General features: G+C 38.0%; 2 protein-coding genes across 7 annotated transcripts in view; one reads left to right on the top strand and one right to left on the bottom strand.

Annotated features, from left to right (window-relative positions):
- The window catches only part of LOC106059824 (synaptotagmin-15-like), a 289,123-nt gene that overhangs the window by 216,178 nt on the left and 56,955 nt on the right, over positions 1-15,990 (top strand). The gene's annotated exons all lie outside the window — the stretch shown is intronic.
- The window catches only part of LOC106050552 (uncharacterized), a 28,530-nt gene that overhangs the window by 7,711 nt on the left and 4,829 nt on the right, over positions 1-15,990 (bottom strand). Inside the window, exons 1-4 of one of the 3 annotated variants that reach the window (XR_008776436.1) lie at positions 13,572-13,706; positions 2,451-2,699; positions 1,643-1,743; positions 240-414 (exon numbers count right to left, since the gene is read on the bottom strand). Coding sequence is in view for 2 of the 3 variants with exons in the window: in XM_056019282.1 (XP_055875257.1) it covers positions 240-386; positions 1,643-1,743; positions 2,451-2,648 (446 nt within the window). In the remaining variant the exon portion in view is untranslated. Of the gene's footprint in view, positions 1-239; positions 415-1,642; positions 1,744-2,450; positions 2,700-13,571; positions 13,707-15,990 lie in introns of those variants that run through there. The other 2 variants (XM_056019282.1, XM_056019281.1) reach the window with 2 other exon arrangements.

The following is a 15,990-nucleotide window of genomic DNA, read 5'->3' as shown; positions in this document are numbered from 1 at the left end:
AGAAGGGTTCTGTGATATCAACAAGAGGAACTTACTGTCCGAACTGTCTGTAGAAGGGTTCTGTGATATCAACAAGAGGAACTTACTGTCCGAACTGTCTGTAGAAGGGTTCTGTGATATCAACAAGAGGAACTTACTGTCCGAACTTTCTGTAGAAGGGTTCTGTGATATCAACAAGAGGAACTTACTGTCCGAACTGTCTGTAGAAGGGTTCTGTGATATCAACAAGAGGAACTTACTGTCCGAACTGTCTGTAGAAGGGTTCTGTGATATCAACACAAATTTTGTGCAGGTCTCCATTCAATGCAATGTTTTTAGCCATGGTCCACCTGATGGGTTTCTTCTTTTTGGGGACCCTTTCAAATCCAGCCATGTATGAAGGCAATCTAACCAGAAAGAGTTGTTGGAGAATTGCTGACAAGCAAAATAAAACTTTTTGTGTGTGTTTTTCCTGATTGTATGTTCAAATTATGAAGTAAACAGAGTTGAACATTTAAAGAGATATGAACAAAAGAAAAAGAATCAGTTGAACAAAAGAAACAGATTCAGATGAACTAAGTGCAAGACTGAATGTATGATGAAAAAGAAATATATACAACCTTGATGAATCATATACTGATTATTTGGTTCGAAGGAGTACATGCATATTTGTAGTTTACAATAGCCAGGTATAAATAATTGAACCAAGGTATAAATAATTGAGCCAAGATATAAATAATTGAACTCGATGAGACTTGGACAATATATTTAACATATACCATTTTAAACATCATTGATATTATTTTTAGTATAATTAGTTCCATTGGATAGAGACTGAATAAACAGTGTGAGTCATGACAAATATGTTTTATTAGCGGTCCCACGAGAGGTGAATAACCGCTATTCGTTTTATGTGGTCTATCTGTCCGTCCGTCCGTCCTTTCGTCCCGCTTAGATCTCAGAAACTAGAAAAGAAACTGAAAATCGGACATCATGAAATTTTAGATCATTTAAAGTTCTGATGCAATGCCAATCTTTTTCTCTTTTCCGGAAGTGAACCATTTAATTTTTAAAATTATCTATGCAATCAGATTTAAACAACAAAAAAAAAACACCACTTTTAAATAAAAAACTTTCGGGGAGGTAAGATTGTTTTGGGACCGAAAGTACTTCTTCATAAACAGCTCAAGCTTTCCTTTATGCATCCGCGCATTGGTAAAAAAAATTGCATCTTAGGTCACAATTTAAAATTTATCAATGAACCATTATAAAATATATTTTCTATTTTTCAATCAACCCATGGCATAAATAATAGAGCAGACACTGATTCAAATGTTGTTGTTTTAAATAGAATTTCGATACGAAATTTGCTTTAGCTTTTAGTTGAAAAAACGAAGTACTTTTATAGCGCGCAGTTTTGACGTATCCTCATTATACACTTGACAACAATCTAAAGTAGACTAAAAAGAGGCCAGATCTAGATCAAGATTTAGATTTAAATGTATTTATAAACTGATCTCAATTTACATCCATAATTTATTATAGCAATAACTTATCTTCTGACAGTTTAGCGGTGCAGATTTGTTGTTTAAGTATACGGTAGTATCACATTCAGAAGCGGACAACCTCTCTCCCAAATATGTCACTCTGACCCCTGACTTACCCGTTACTGATTGTGGGCCACGAATAGATGCTCATTTCTATTGGCTGCTTGAATTTCAATTTCGTTACGCAGGTAAAATGTACAATGCGTAGACCATGGACCTAACGCGAAATAAAAACAATATATTATACTTGGATCTAACTTAGTAATAAGATCAAAACATAAAAAGTAATATGTTCTTATCAATACCTATATATACAGAAGAACGTCTATTATCCAGATTAATCAATTATCCGGATAACCGAAATCGGAATATTATAAACGGTCCATTTCACAAACAATATATAGAAAATTTATATGGGGATTTACCTTTACCTATCCCTATCGTCTTTCTCCATTCCTCTCGGTCTGTTGCCTTAGAACCTCTTTCAGTGGCAGGCCCGTCCATTCTTTGATGTTGTCCTCCCATTGCTTTCTATGCCTCTTTTTCCTGGTACTGTTTCCAGTAGGAAGGTCTTTGCGAGCCTAGAAGATCTTGTAATATGGCCATAGATTTTAAGCGTGCTTTCTTTAATGATAGTTAGCAGGTCTCTTGGTTTGTGATGCGGTCTTTGAATAAGGTTCAAGTAGAATATACAGGGAAACAAAGCGTTATACGTGGTAGCTTGACATCATTGAGAGAAATAATCGCTGATCTTTGGCTGCTAGTCAGTAAGATCACTGAGAAGTCGAACTGTAAAATAAAAAAAAAATAGGCGGACCGATATTTTACGATCCGGATAACTTACATCCGGATTATCGACGTTCTACTGTATAATGAACTAGTAAGAAGACTAAAAGAATCAGACCAAAACTGCGAAGTGCTTACTTCACTTGTAGTGACATTAAACTCGATCATGGGGGCGGCCCTGTTGAAGATGTAGCTGATGTTGAAATAGTTTAAATGTTCAATGGATGCTCTCACACCCCATAGGGAACATAAAGTGACCATGAGAGTAGCCATCCAAAGCCTGTCCTTGGGTCTAGGCAACCTCGATTTTTTAGTCCACGGTGTTGAGGGTTCCATAGTCTATGCTGGACTTAACAATCTTTGTGTCTGGACTGTAGGGGAGAACAACTGTAGAAATGATATAAAAAACAAAGTGTGTTAGAAGTAAAGTTCCATTTAAGACCAGGCGCTCTATAGGGCAGATTATGTAAAGAACATCTGTTTATGTGGCTCGAGGTTAATGAGGGTGTCATGCGGCCAGCACAACGACCAACAGTCTTTACTTTTCCCCAACTGATGTCAGGTACCCATTAGAGGTGAGTGGACTCAGAGGCGCCCTAAAGATCGCGAAATTAGAAATCCCAGTCTTAACCAGGATTATAAACCGGGACCTCAGTTCAGAAGCCAAGCGCTGTACCACTCATCCACCGCGCCTCCACAAAGTGTGTTAGTTTAAACGAATTCATTCATGCCAGGATTAGCAGATTTCTTTCTGCTGGTGTTGTAGAGTATCGCTGTTTATTCCTTGTGGTCAGTGATGTCAAGATACATGGCTGGTCGGTGTAGGATATAGATTTATGTGTTGGGTGGTTTTTTATCTAGAATCAAAGTAGTTATGTTTACATAGAAACTGATGACGACACTTAAGGTAGTGATAAGGGGGTTGCTAGTAAACACAGGATGACATACTTGTACAGAATAGACTAGATCTGGACTCTACGAAATTTGATAAAGAACGTGTTGAAGTATTATTTATATGGATGTCCGACAGCTGTACGGACTCGCAAGTGAAGTTTCAATGACTTTATATCATAACAGTGGTTTACCATGAAGTCATGTAGCCAGTGGGTTTTTTTTGGTGTCATGTAGCCAGTGCTTCACCATAATATAATGTAGCCGGTTGTTTCCTGTGGTGTATGTAGCCAGTGGTTCACCATGAAATCATGTAGCCAGTGGTTTACCATGGAAACATGTAGCCAATGGTTTACCATGAAGTCATGTGGCCAGTGGTTTACCATGAAGTCATGTAGCCAGTGGTTCACCATGAAATCATGTAGCCAGTGGTTTACCATGGAGTCATGTAGCCAATGGTTTACCATGAAGTCATGTGGTCAGTGGTTTACCATGACGTCATGTAGCCAGTGGTTCACCATGAAATCATGTAGCCAGTGGTTTACCATGGAGTCATGTAGCCAGTGGTTTACCATGAAGTCATGTAGCCAATGGTTTACCATGAAGTCATGTAGCCAGTGGTTCACCATGAAGTCATGTAGGCAATGGTTTACCATGAAGTCATGTGGCCAGTGGTTCACCATGAAATCATGTGGCCAGTGGTTTACCATGGAGTCATGTAGCCAATGGTTTACCATAAAGTCATGTAGCCAATGGTTTACCATGAAGTCATGTGGCCAGTGGTGCAACATGAAATCATGTAGCCAGTGGTTTACCATGGAGTCATGTAGCCAATGGTTTACCATGAAGTCATGTAGCCAATGGTTTACCATGGAGTCATGTAGCCAGTGGTTTACCATGAAGTCATGTAGCCAGTGGTTTACCATGAAGTCATGTAGCCAATGGTTTACCATGAAGTCATGTGGCCAGTGGTTTACCATGAAGTCATGTAGCCAATGGTTTACCATGGAGTCATGTGGCCAGTGGTTCAACATGAAATCATGTAGCCAGTGGTTTACCATGGAGTCATGTAGCCAGTGGTTTACCATGAAGTCATGTAGCCAGTGGTTTACCATGAAGTCATGTAGCCAATGGTTTAACATGAAGTCATGTGGCCAGTGGTTCACAATGAAGTCATGTAGCCAATGGTTTACCATGAAGTCATGTGGCCAGTGGTTCACCAATTTAATAAATGTGACTAATGATTTTCAGAGTTTCTTGTATCAAAACTACTATCATTCCGTCATACGACCACCAAATTGTCATTTCTCCAGCAGTGGTCTAACCATGATTTACATAAGCTCAAGTAGTAAAGCAGGACCAAAGGTTTAACAAGGACTTCCACGAGACCATGGGATCGTAAGGGTAGCCATGTAGCTATTGCTTACAGTATTACATGTTACGATTAATAGCCCGTGGAGTATTTTATATGGCCAATGTTAACATATACTGCACTAGATCTACAATGTTGGCATCAGAGCCGTCTCCCAATTTCTGGGCTTAGTCAATATTTGTAAAAATAAAATACAACTTGCTGCCAACTGTGCAGGCGTGGATATCCGTAACAAGTTGTCAGAGTAAAAATATTAGAAGCACTCTCTCAGGCGTAATGACACAGAGACTGGAAAACGCTGATGTCAGGTCGACGCCCTGATTAAAGTATTGGGTGCCAGTGACATTATAAAACAAAATTGAGAGTGACATTATTTTGAAAGATTCTTGAAATTAAGATAATCTCCCTTCACCTCCTTTGTTTTTACATTCTTACCTCCCCCTCCACCTTTTCTAAAAATTAATAACTTATAAAGAATTGATGTGTAAATTATCAAAATCTTTTTCTTCTTCGATCCACTGAAACGAAAAACAACAAAGAGGGTTGCTATTTGGAACAAACTTGCGTCTCTGGCTATCGTCTTAATATTGTCACTATCATATAGGCCTGCTTCATTTTTAGACTCACTTAAAGAAATTGGTGAATAAAAACATTTCGTAAAAAGTCCGAATGAACCTTATAAATAAAAAGGAAACTCCAACGAAATCAAAAAGTAGATCATTCTATGAATATAATCAAAATTCCACGAAACTATTAAACTCGAGACATTGACATATTTAATGGAGATTTTCGAATTGACATGCTGTAGTGCCTATGGCAATAGGATCGATTACCTAGACTGGCAATTTTGAAAACGAGATATTAATTGGAAATCTGAGTATCGATATCAATGAAAGCGAATGTTTTTACAAAGCTTATATCAAGTCACTCTGTCTGTCTGGTCAAAAGTTTGTACACGTTATTTCTCCGACACCCAATCTCGGATCAAGCTGAAATCTTGCACAATTATTTCTTTTACCTGATAACATAAGAATAAAAAAAATAATTAACCAATTAATTAATTAGCTAATGGTATTAATTATTGTGTTTGGTGTATCAAACAAGGGAAAGAAATAGTACTTGACTGAAGTGGTGCTATGAGATGAATCAGTCCTCTTTATATTAAGCTGTCTTTGAGGCTTAGTGAACACAAACATGAAATAGAAACACTAGATAACTATACAAACTTCCATGTACATAGACACTTCGCTTGCAGAGTGGTTAACGTGTTGATGGCTTGAGAAGCCTGAGATGTCTTTAGCCCACAAGTTTGAATTCAGGTCGTTCCCTTTAAAAAAAATACATTTAAAAAGCGATCACCCTGATGTCCCGTTCTTTCTCCCCCTTTTCAACTGGTCCAGTCATGTGAGAGGATCATAGCGAATTGATAACGGTAAAAGCATGAAATTGCGCTAAACAAAAAACGATTTGTAAAAAAAAAAAATTCTAATCACACAGATTTATTATTGTTGGTTTAGATCTATTACAAATTTAATTGCATGACTGATCCAAACTAATTGATACACTTTATATAAGCTTTGGTTTTTTAAAATGTTTTTTTTAATTTTTATTTTTACAAAGCTTATATCAACTCACTCTGTCTATCTGTCTGGTAAAAAGTATCCCCCCTCCCCATTGTCCCATCTGGTCCAGACCAGTGAGAGGATCACAGCGTAGTGAGAAAGCTAAAAGCATGATATAGCGCTAAACAAAAGCAATGTGTAAAACTATTATTTATCGCACAGATTTACTGTTGTTGGTCTAGATCTGTTACAAATGTAATGACATGACTGATCCAGACTAATTGATACAATAACACTTCGTATAAGCTTTCGTTTGTTTTTTAAAGTATTTTTTTATGTTCTTTTTGCTATTTTGTATATGACATATCATACTTAGACTACAGTGATAGGATTATACCAAGCTTATGTTACAGTTAACCTGATGGTGTGCAATAAACATGTGACTACACTATGAAGCAATACTTCTCAACCTGATGGTGTGCTATAAACATGTGACTAGACTATGAAGCAATACTTCTCAACCTGATGGTGTGTTATAAACATGTGACTACACTATGAAGCAATACTTCTCAACCTGATGGTGTGTTATAAACATGTGACTAGACTATGAGGCAATACTTCTCAACCTGATGGTGTGCTATAAACATGTGACTACACTATGAAGCAATACTTCTCAACCTGATGGTGTGTTATAAACATGTGACTACACTATGAAGCAATACTTCTCAACCTGATGGTGTGTTATAAACATGTGACTACACTATGAAGCAATACTTCTCAACCTGATGGTGTGTTATAAACATGTGACTACACTATGAAGCAATACTTCTCAACCTGATGGTGTGTTATAAACATGTGACTACACTATGAGGCAATACTTCTCAACCTGATGGTGTGTTATAAACATGTGACTACACTATGAAGCAATACTTCTCAACCTGATGGTGTGTTATAAACATGTGACTACACTATGAAGCAATACTTCTCAACCTGATGGTGTGTTATAAACATGGGACTAGACTATGAGGCAATACTTCTCAACCTGATGGTGTGTTATAAACATGTGACTACACTATGAAGCAATACTTCTCAACCTGATGGTGTGTTATAAACATGTGACTACACTATGAAGCAATACTTCTCAACCTGATGGTGTGTTATAAACATGGGACTACACTATGAAGCAATACCTCTCAACCTGATGGTGTGCTATAAACATGTGACTAGACTATGAAGCAATACCTCTCAACCTGATGGTGTGTTATAAACATGTGACTACACTATGAAGCAATACTTCTCAACCTGATGGTGTGTTATAAACATGTGACTAGACTATGAAGCAATACTTCTCAACCTGATGGTGTGTTATAAACATGTGACTACACTATGAAGCAAAACTTCTCAACCTGATGGTGTGTTATAAACATGTGACTAGACTATGAAGCAATACTTCTCAACCTGATGGTGTGCTATAAACATGTGACTACACTATGAAGCAATACTTCTCAACCTGATGGTGTGTTATAAACATGGGACTACACTATGAAGCAATACTTCTCAACCTGATGGTGTGTTATAAACATGTGACTACACTATGAAGCAATACTTCTCAACCTGATGGTGTGTTATAAACATGGGACTACACTATGAAGCAATACCTCTCAACCTGATGGTGTGCTATAAACATGTGACTACACTATGAAGCAATACTTCTCAACCTGATGGTGTGCAATAAACATGTGACTACACTATGAGGCAATACTTCTCAACCTGATGGTGTGCTATAAACATGTGACTAGACTATGAAGCAATACCTCTCAACCTGATGGTGTGTTATAAACATGTGACTACACTATGAGGCAATACCTCTCAACCTGATGGTGTGTTATAAACATGTGACTACACTATGAGGCAATACTTCTCAACCTGATGGTGTGTTATAAACATGTGACTACACTATGAAGCAATACCTCTCAACCTGATGGTGTGCTATAAACATGGGACTACACTATGAAGCAATACTTCTCAACCTGATGGTGTGCTATAAACATGTGACTACACTATGAAGCAATACTTCTCAACCTGATGGTGTGTTATAAACATGTGACTAGACTATGAGGCAATACTTCTCAACCTGATGGTGTGCTATAAACATGTGACTAGACTATGAAGCAATACTTCTCAACCTGATGGTGTGCAATAAACATGTGACTACACTATGAAGCAATACTTCTCAACCTGATGGTGTGCTATAAACATGTGACTAGACTATGAGGCAATACTTCTCAACCTGATGGTGTGCTATAAACATGTGACTAGACTATAAAGCAATACTTCTCAACCTGATGGTGTGCTATAAACATGTGACTACACTATGAAGCAATACTTCTCAACCTGATGGTGTGTTATAAACATGTGACTACACTATGAAGCAATACCTCTCAACCTGATGGTGTGTTATAAACATGTGACTAGACTATGAGGCAATACTTCTCAACCTGATGGTGTGTTATAAACATGTGACTACACTATGAAGCAATACTTCTCAACCTGATGGTGTGTTATAAACATGTGACTACACTATGAGGCAATACTTCTCAACCTGATGGTGTGTTATAAACATGTGACTAGACTATGAAGCAATACCTCTCAACCTGATGGTGTGTTATAAACATGTGACTAGACTATGAAGCAATACTTCTCAACCTGATGGTGTGTTATAAACATGTGACTACACTATGAAGCAATACTTCTCAACCTGATGGTGTGCTATAAACATGTGACTACACTATGAAGCAATACTTCTCAACCTGATGGTGTGCTATAAACATGTGACTACACTATGAAGCAATACTTCTCAACCTGATGGTGTGCTATAAACATGTGACTACACTATGAAGCAATACTTCTCAACCTGATGGTGTGCTATAAACATGTGACTACACTATGAAGCAATACTTCTCAACCTGATGGTGTGTTATAAACATGTGACTACACTATGAAGCAATACTTCTCAACCTGATGGTGTGTTATAAACATGTGACTACACTATGAAGTAATACTTCTCAACCTGATGGTGTGCTATAAACATGTGACTAGACTATGAGGCAATACTTCTCAACCTGATGGTGTGTTATAAACATGTGACTACACTATGAGGCAATACTTCTCAACCTGATGGTGTGCTATAAACATGTGACTAGACTATGAAGCAATACTTCTCAACCTGATGGTGTGCTATAAACATGTGACTACACTATGAAGCAATACTTCTCAACCTGATGGTGTGTTATAAACATGTGACTACACTATGAAGCAATACTTCTCAACCTGATGGTGTGCAATAAACATGTGACTACACTATGAAGCAATACCTCTCAACCTGATGGTGTGCTATAAACATGTGACTACACTATGAAGCAATACTTCTCAACCTGATGGTGTGTTATAAACATGTGACTAGACTATGAAGCAATACTTCTCAACCTGATGGTGTGCAATAAACATGTGACTACACTATGAAGCAATACCTCTCAACCTGATGGTGTGCTATAAACATGTGACTACACTATGAAGCAATACTTCTCAACCTGATGGTGTGTTATAAACATGTGACTACACTATGAGGCAATACTTCTCAACCTGATGGTGTGCTATAAACATGTGACTAGACTATGAGGCAATACTTCTCAACCTGATGGTGTGTTATAAACATGTGACTACACTATGAGGCAATACTTCTCAACCTGATGGTGTGTTATAAACATGTGACTAGACTATGAAGCAATACTTCTCAACCTGATGGTGTGCTATAAACATGTGACTACACTATGAAGCAATACTTCTCAACCTGATGGTGTGTTATAAACATGGGACTACACTATGAGGCAATACTTCTCAACCTGATGGTGTGTTATAAACATGTGACTACACTATGAGGCAATACTTCTCAACCTGATGGTGTGCTATAAACATGTGACTAGACTATGAAGCAATACTTCTCAACCTGATGGTGTGTTATAAACATGTGACTACACTATGAGGCAATACTTCTCAACCTGATGGTGTGCTATAAACATGTGACTAGACTATGAAGCAATACTTCTCAACCTGATGGTGTGCTATAAACATGTGACTACACTATGAAGCAATACTTCTCAACCTGATGGTGTGCTATAAACATGTGACTACACTATGAAGCAATACTTCTCAACCTGAATATTTGAAAAGGGAAAGAAGTGACATTTAAAAATATCAAATGTACAATTCTCTAAGACATTTTTTTTGTTTTGTTTGGAGCTAAGGCAATTAAGAAGGCTTGAGGATATGAGTTATCGTTCTTTTATATACATCTTCATTAATTAGAGATTGACAAAAAATGGCGATAACAAAATAACAATTTTGTTCTATTTACTCCCCCCCCCCGGTCTTTTTGATAATTCACAGAGCTTTTTTTTTTTTTTACAAAATAAACTAATGAAGATTTAAAAACAATCCTTATGTAAAAAAAAATACTTAAAAAACAGTTTATACAATGGAAAGACCGCACATGTACAACATATTCTCATAATGTCATATTTATTTACCTTTTTCTGCTAGGGAGGAATTCCTACTTTTGTGATTATTATTTGGTATTATCATTATATGGACATCTAGATCTAATTCTAGACCTACACTTTTGACTTGGACCGCTTAAGATCTAATCTAGATCTAGATCTCCTTCTACATCTAGAATCTGGATGTAATGTTGTTGCAACTCTAGGGTAGGCACTCAACAAAAAGGCAGGCAACTCAACACAGAAAATAAATAGTTGTGTTTATTCACTAGGGCAAACACATAACATCCTTCAGCTTCCTCATTTTATTTTGTAGACATTGAGGATGCGCGAGAATATGCGTAAAGAACCTGTTTTCTATACGGCTTTGTAAAAAGAAACTTGAAGTCGGCGTTCCTTTAGCATAGTTCCATGCTTAGACATTCTTTGAATAAAATTGAAGGATTTTAAAATTTACTCTGTTATCGTATAATTTCGGTACACTAAGGCTTCTAACAATCTTTTAAAGCCAGCGAGATGGGGAAAATGGACCTAAAGAAACAAACCCATCCTAGAAATCTATCCTTCTGTTTCAGGTCTGCCGTGCAAATTTTCTTAGCCTATAAATCTACTTAAAGTATTTCATCAATGTCACACAACATATTATTGTCACATCATTGTTCGGTAGTTAGTGACATTTATTGGTTGTGGACCACGAGATCTGTGGGTTTATGGAAAATATTATATCGCACGGGGAAATCAAGGGGCCACAGTTGCATTGTGGGAAAAAAGAAAATCTCGCTCTTGAGATAGGATCACATGGTCAGGGGTAGTCTAGGCCATGTAGTTGAAGAACGACAGACGTGTCTTACGTATTTAAGTATTGAAGCATTGGAGTACTGCTAGCTGTGTGTTTAATGAAATTCTATTTGGATTATGTTGTATGATAATGTGTATTATCTCATGTGATATCATTGATGGCTGGAGTTGCCAGTGAACTGTTATTTTATCTTATGTCAAATAAATGTCGTCTGCTAATTCAGGCGTCCGTTTCTGAATCTCTATGTTTGTTGTGCATTCTGGGAGTCAGGCATTTAGAGCACAGTCATCAGCAAATAGCAAGTCTCTGATTACTGCTGCATTTGTTTTTGATTTTGATTTAAGCCGCCTCGGGTTGAATAGGCCACCATCAAATCTGTATGATATATTTATCCCGTTGTTTTCTCTATTTGTGAATGCATCTGTCAGCATAGCGGAGAACATGATACTGAACAGTGTAGGTGCTAGGACACAGCCTTGTTTTACCCCGTTTGATACTTCGAAGGGCTCTGATGGTTCTCCACTTTGTTGGATACGAGCCTTCATGCCATCATGAAATAGTCTCACCATGGTTATGAATTTTTGTGGACAGCCATACTTTGACATGATCTTCCAGAGTCCTTCTCTGCTAACAGTGTCGAATGCCTTTGTTAAGTCGACATATATTGAGAACAGGTCAGCATTTTGTTCTTGACATTTTTCCTGGAGCTGCCTTGCTGCAAAGATCATGTCAATGGTTCCACGCTCTTTTCTGAAGCCGCACTGGCTTTCTGGTAGTAGACCATATTCTATGTGTTGCATGAGCCGATTTAGTAGGATGCGTGCAAGGATTTTCCCAGCAATAGAGAGAAGAGATATTCCTCTGTGGTTGTCGCATCGTCAGTGACTTCTTAAGAGCATGCTCAGACTTTGGCCTTACCATCAATACGAACTAGACTGAAGTCTTATATCTACCTGCTCCTGGGAAAGCCTACTCGGATCCAAGCATTACTATAAATGGACAGGATATAAACGCAGTTGACAAATTCACATATCTTGGCAGCACACTCTCCAGAAATGGAAAAATCGATAGTGAAATCGACCTGCGTATCGCCAAGGCCAGTGCATCCTATGGCAGACTGTCAAAAAATGTCTGGAACAGACGTGGTATCACCACAAACACCAAGCTAGGGGTCTATAGAGCCGTCATCCTCCCTACATTGCTCTATGCCTCAGAAACATGGACAGTGTACAGTAAACATGCAAAGAGACTAAACCGCTTCCACATGACATGTCTGAGAAAAATACTAAATGTCAAATGGCAAGACAAAATACCAGATACAGAAGTCCTTCGAAGAGCGTGTCTGCAAAGCATCCACACAATCCTGATGCAGTCCCAGCTGCGATGGGCAGGTCACGTCTACAGAATGGAAGACCACCGCATCCCAAAACGACTCTTGTATGGCCAACTAAGCGAAAGGAAAGCGCTCGCAAGGTGGGCAAAGAAAGCGCTTCAGGGACACCCTCAAAGCTTCTCTGAAGGCGTTCAGAATAGACCCTGGCACCTGGGAGACAGAGGCACACGACAGAGCATCATGGCGTCACGCTGTGAAAACTGGCGCACAGGTTGCTGAGGAAAAAAGAACAACACAGGCAGAAGAAAAACGCCAGAAAAGAAAAGCAAGACAAACGACACTAGCTCCAGCTGGAATAACCTGCCCAGTGTGCAGCCGAACATTCCGGGCTCGCATAGGTCTCACCAGCCACATGAGGAGGCATAAAACCCCAGTGCAAAGCCCTAAGCCCCCTGGATGACAAAGTGGTCATCATCGAACCACGATGAACGAACTATATATATATATGTTTGTTGTGCTAATTATAACTGCAGAACGCATTTAGTGACCATACGCGACAGCAAGTAATACAACAGTACTCTAGAGAATGGAAATATTTTAATTACTGTGCAGCTGACACTCTTTCATGCACAATTAAATGTTACATTATAGTAGTAACAATTAGGGCAGAAGATAATCTAGACTAATTAAGTTTTTCTCTTAGCCGAATTTCTATGTAAGTTTATCTAAATAAAAACCAAACTTACCCCCGCAGTGTCAAATGCTTGTGTTTAAAATGGACACAGCTTTACAATTAGATATCTGGCTGTCAATTAGCTGACAGTTTGCTGTCAATGAGCTGTAAACGAGCTGTAAAAAAAAAAAACTCGGATAAAAAGTAAAACTACAAAGTGTAACTAAATCATATTGAATAGTCAAGCGCATTTCAAGGCCAAAACAAGCCAAAATACAAAAACAAATATCTTTTAAAAAAAGCTTATATTAAGTTTTGTTGTAGCAGTTATTTTTATATCAGTCATGTGATCAAACGTGTAGTAGATCTAGACTAACAATAACAAATACGTGCGAGTAGAAATAGTTTTGAAATTTTTGTTTGCTTATCACATCTTCATGCTTTTTAATTTCTTAATACGCTCTGATTTTATCAATTGTCTGCATCAGTTGGTATGATGGAGGGAGGGGGGGGGGGGAGAGAATGAATGAGATATCTGGGTGATCGCTTTTTAAATGTGTTGATGTAAAAAAAAAAGGGAACGACTTGAATTCGAACTCGTGGGCTAAAAACTTCTCAAGCCAACACGCTAACAACTCTGCTAGTGAAGAGTTTATGAACATTGTAGATTGTAAAGTTATCTATTGTTTAAATAGTCTCGTCCTATTTCATGTTTGTGTTCACTAAGCCTCAGACAACGACCTATAAAGGGCACTAATCCAGTTTATACCACCAGGATCAGTCAAGTACAATTTTTTCCCGTGTTCGAGATAATAATAATAATTAATTACCAATACATAATTAAACTAAAATGTTATTTTTTAAATTGATTCTTACGTCATCGGGGTAAAGAAATAATTGTTGAAAATTTCAGCTTGATCCTAAATTAGGCGTGGGAGAAATAGCCTGGACAAACCTTTGTACTAGACAGAGTGAGTTGATATAAGCTTTTTAAAAAAAATATAAGTTTTAAATGTAATTCTCAATTTAGACTTTAGAATTAATGTGTGTATGTGTGTGTGTGGGGGGGGCGGGGATTTTAGTTTTAAAAAATGCCCAACGCTAATAGAGCAATGGTTTACAATATATTATTTTTTTTAATTATTATAGCTTTTATATAGCGCTACTTTCATGCTTATAGCATGCTCAGAGCGCTTTTGGTCCAATCTCATTTGTGGACCAGTGGGGAGGGGGTATCTAGGAGTTGGTTTTCCGTGCTGCCTTTAGGCGCTCAGTAAACACAACTCTGCCCGAGTCGGGTGTCGAACCTCGAGCCCCTTTCTAGGTAGCCAAGCCAAGCCAAGTTCAAGCGTACTTGGCCTCTCGACCACGTTTCCCACCAATATAGCCTTTTGCATATAGAGCATGCTGTTATCCATTGGATACAGACGGTTGTAGTAATGGTGATCGTCCTTTGTTTCAACTAGTATGATAAATACGAAATGTATCTGGTTCGTATATGTATGCGATCACACCACTTGAAACACCTTTACATTATAGAGATGCTTTTTGTTTAGAACTAGATTATGTTACATAGTTATCATATTAGCAGACTTAGGAGCAAAGGGAAAGAAGGCGTAAGAGATTTCAAATCCACCTCCTGCTTTGTCCGAGTTGAATGTGGCAAAATATATAGGTCACAGCTGGCTCTGGGCAGTCTCGTAAAATGTTTCAATTTGTACTCGAAGACTAAACTTTATTATTAGCATTGAACGTTCTTTGTGAATGGTAACAAGATAAAAGCCTAACATAATGTAACATTGTAAAGTGATGTTCGTTAGCTAGTTCTATGACTGCTGTCTCGTGTTGTGGTTACAAGGCTCAAACAAAATCATGAGGTAATCGTTTCGGCCCTAATCACCACCTGGCACGAATAACCGTATTCAATTATATGATAGAATCTGTTTCAGTATTTAAGAATTCTCTCTAAATAAGAGGCTGATCCGCTGGACCGGAGTCGACTTTATTTACTTCTTGTAACAATTAAAAGAAATGAATTTCGAAAGTTACAAAATATTTGTTCTTTATATTAACATTTTAAAGTAGTTTGGAAGTTCCTTGAAAAATGAACATAAATAATATTGCTACATCAACCGAGAGGATAATGACAACTGACCTCCATGACACGTTCAAGCCATTACTCTATTCCTAGGAGGATCCTCATTATCTTTCAGAGGTCAGTACTGCTGCAGACCTGCCACATTGTCAGAAAATTTCTAAGTGGTCATTATTTAGTGGACTAAAATACATTTTGTTTTCCTTTAACGAAGCTCGACCCTGGCAGTGACAGAGAATGAAAACTAATTTAATAAGACAGTGTCTTTCATTACGACAATGAAGGAGGACTGCAGTGTTGTCCATGTCCACGAGGACCCAGTCGTGATCTGCTTAGTGTGCCACACCTAATGCAAACAAAGCGTTTTAACGGGGTTAGTGTTAGGGGTTAGGGGTTC

This window comes from Biomphalaria glabrata, chromosome 2 (genome assembly GCF_947242115.1).
Source record: "Biomphalaria glabrata chromosome 2, xgBioGlab47.1, whole genome shotgun sequence".
NCBI classification, from domain to species: domain Eukaryota; kingdom Metazoa; phylum Mollusca; class Gastropoda; family Planorbidae; genus Biomphalaria; species Biomphalaria glabrata.
This window is presented reverse-complemented; position numbering and strand designations above follow the sequence as displayed.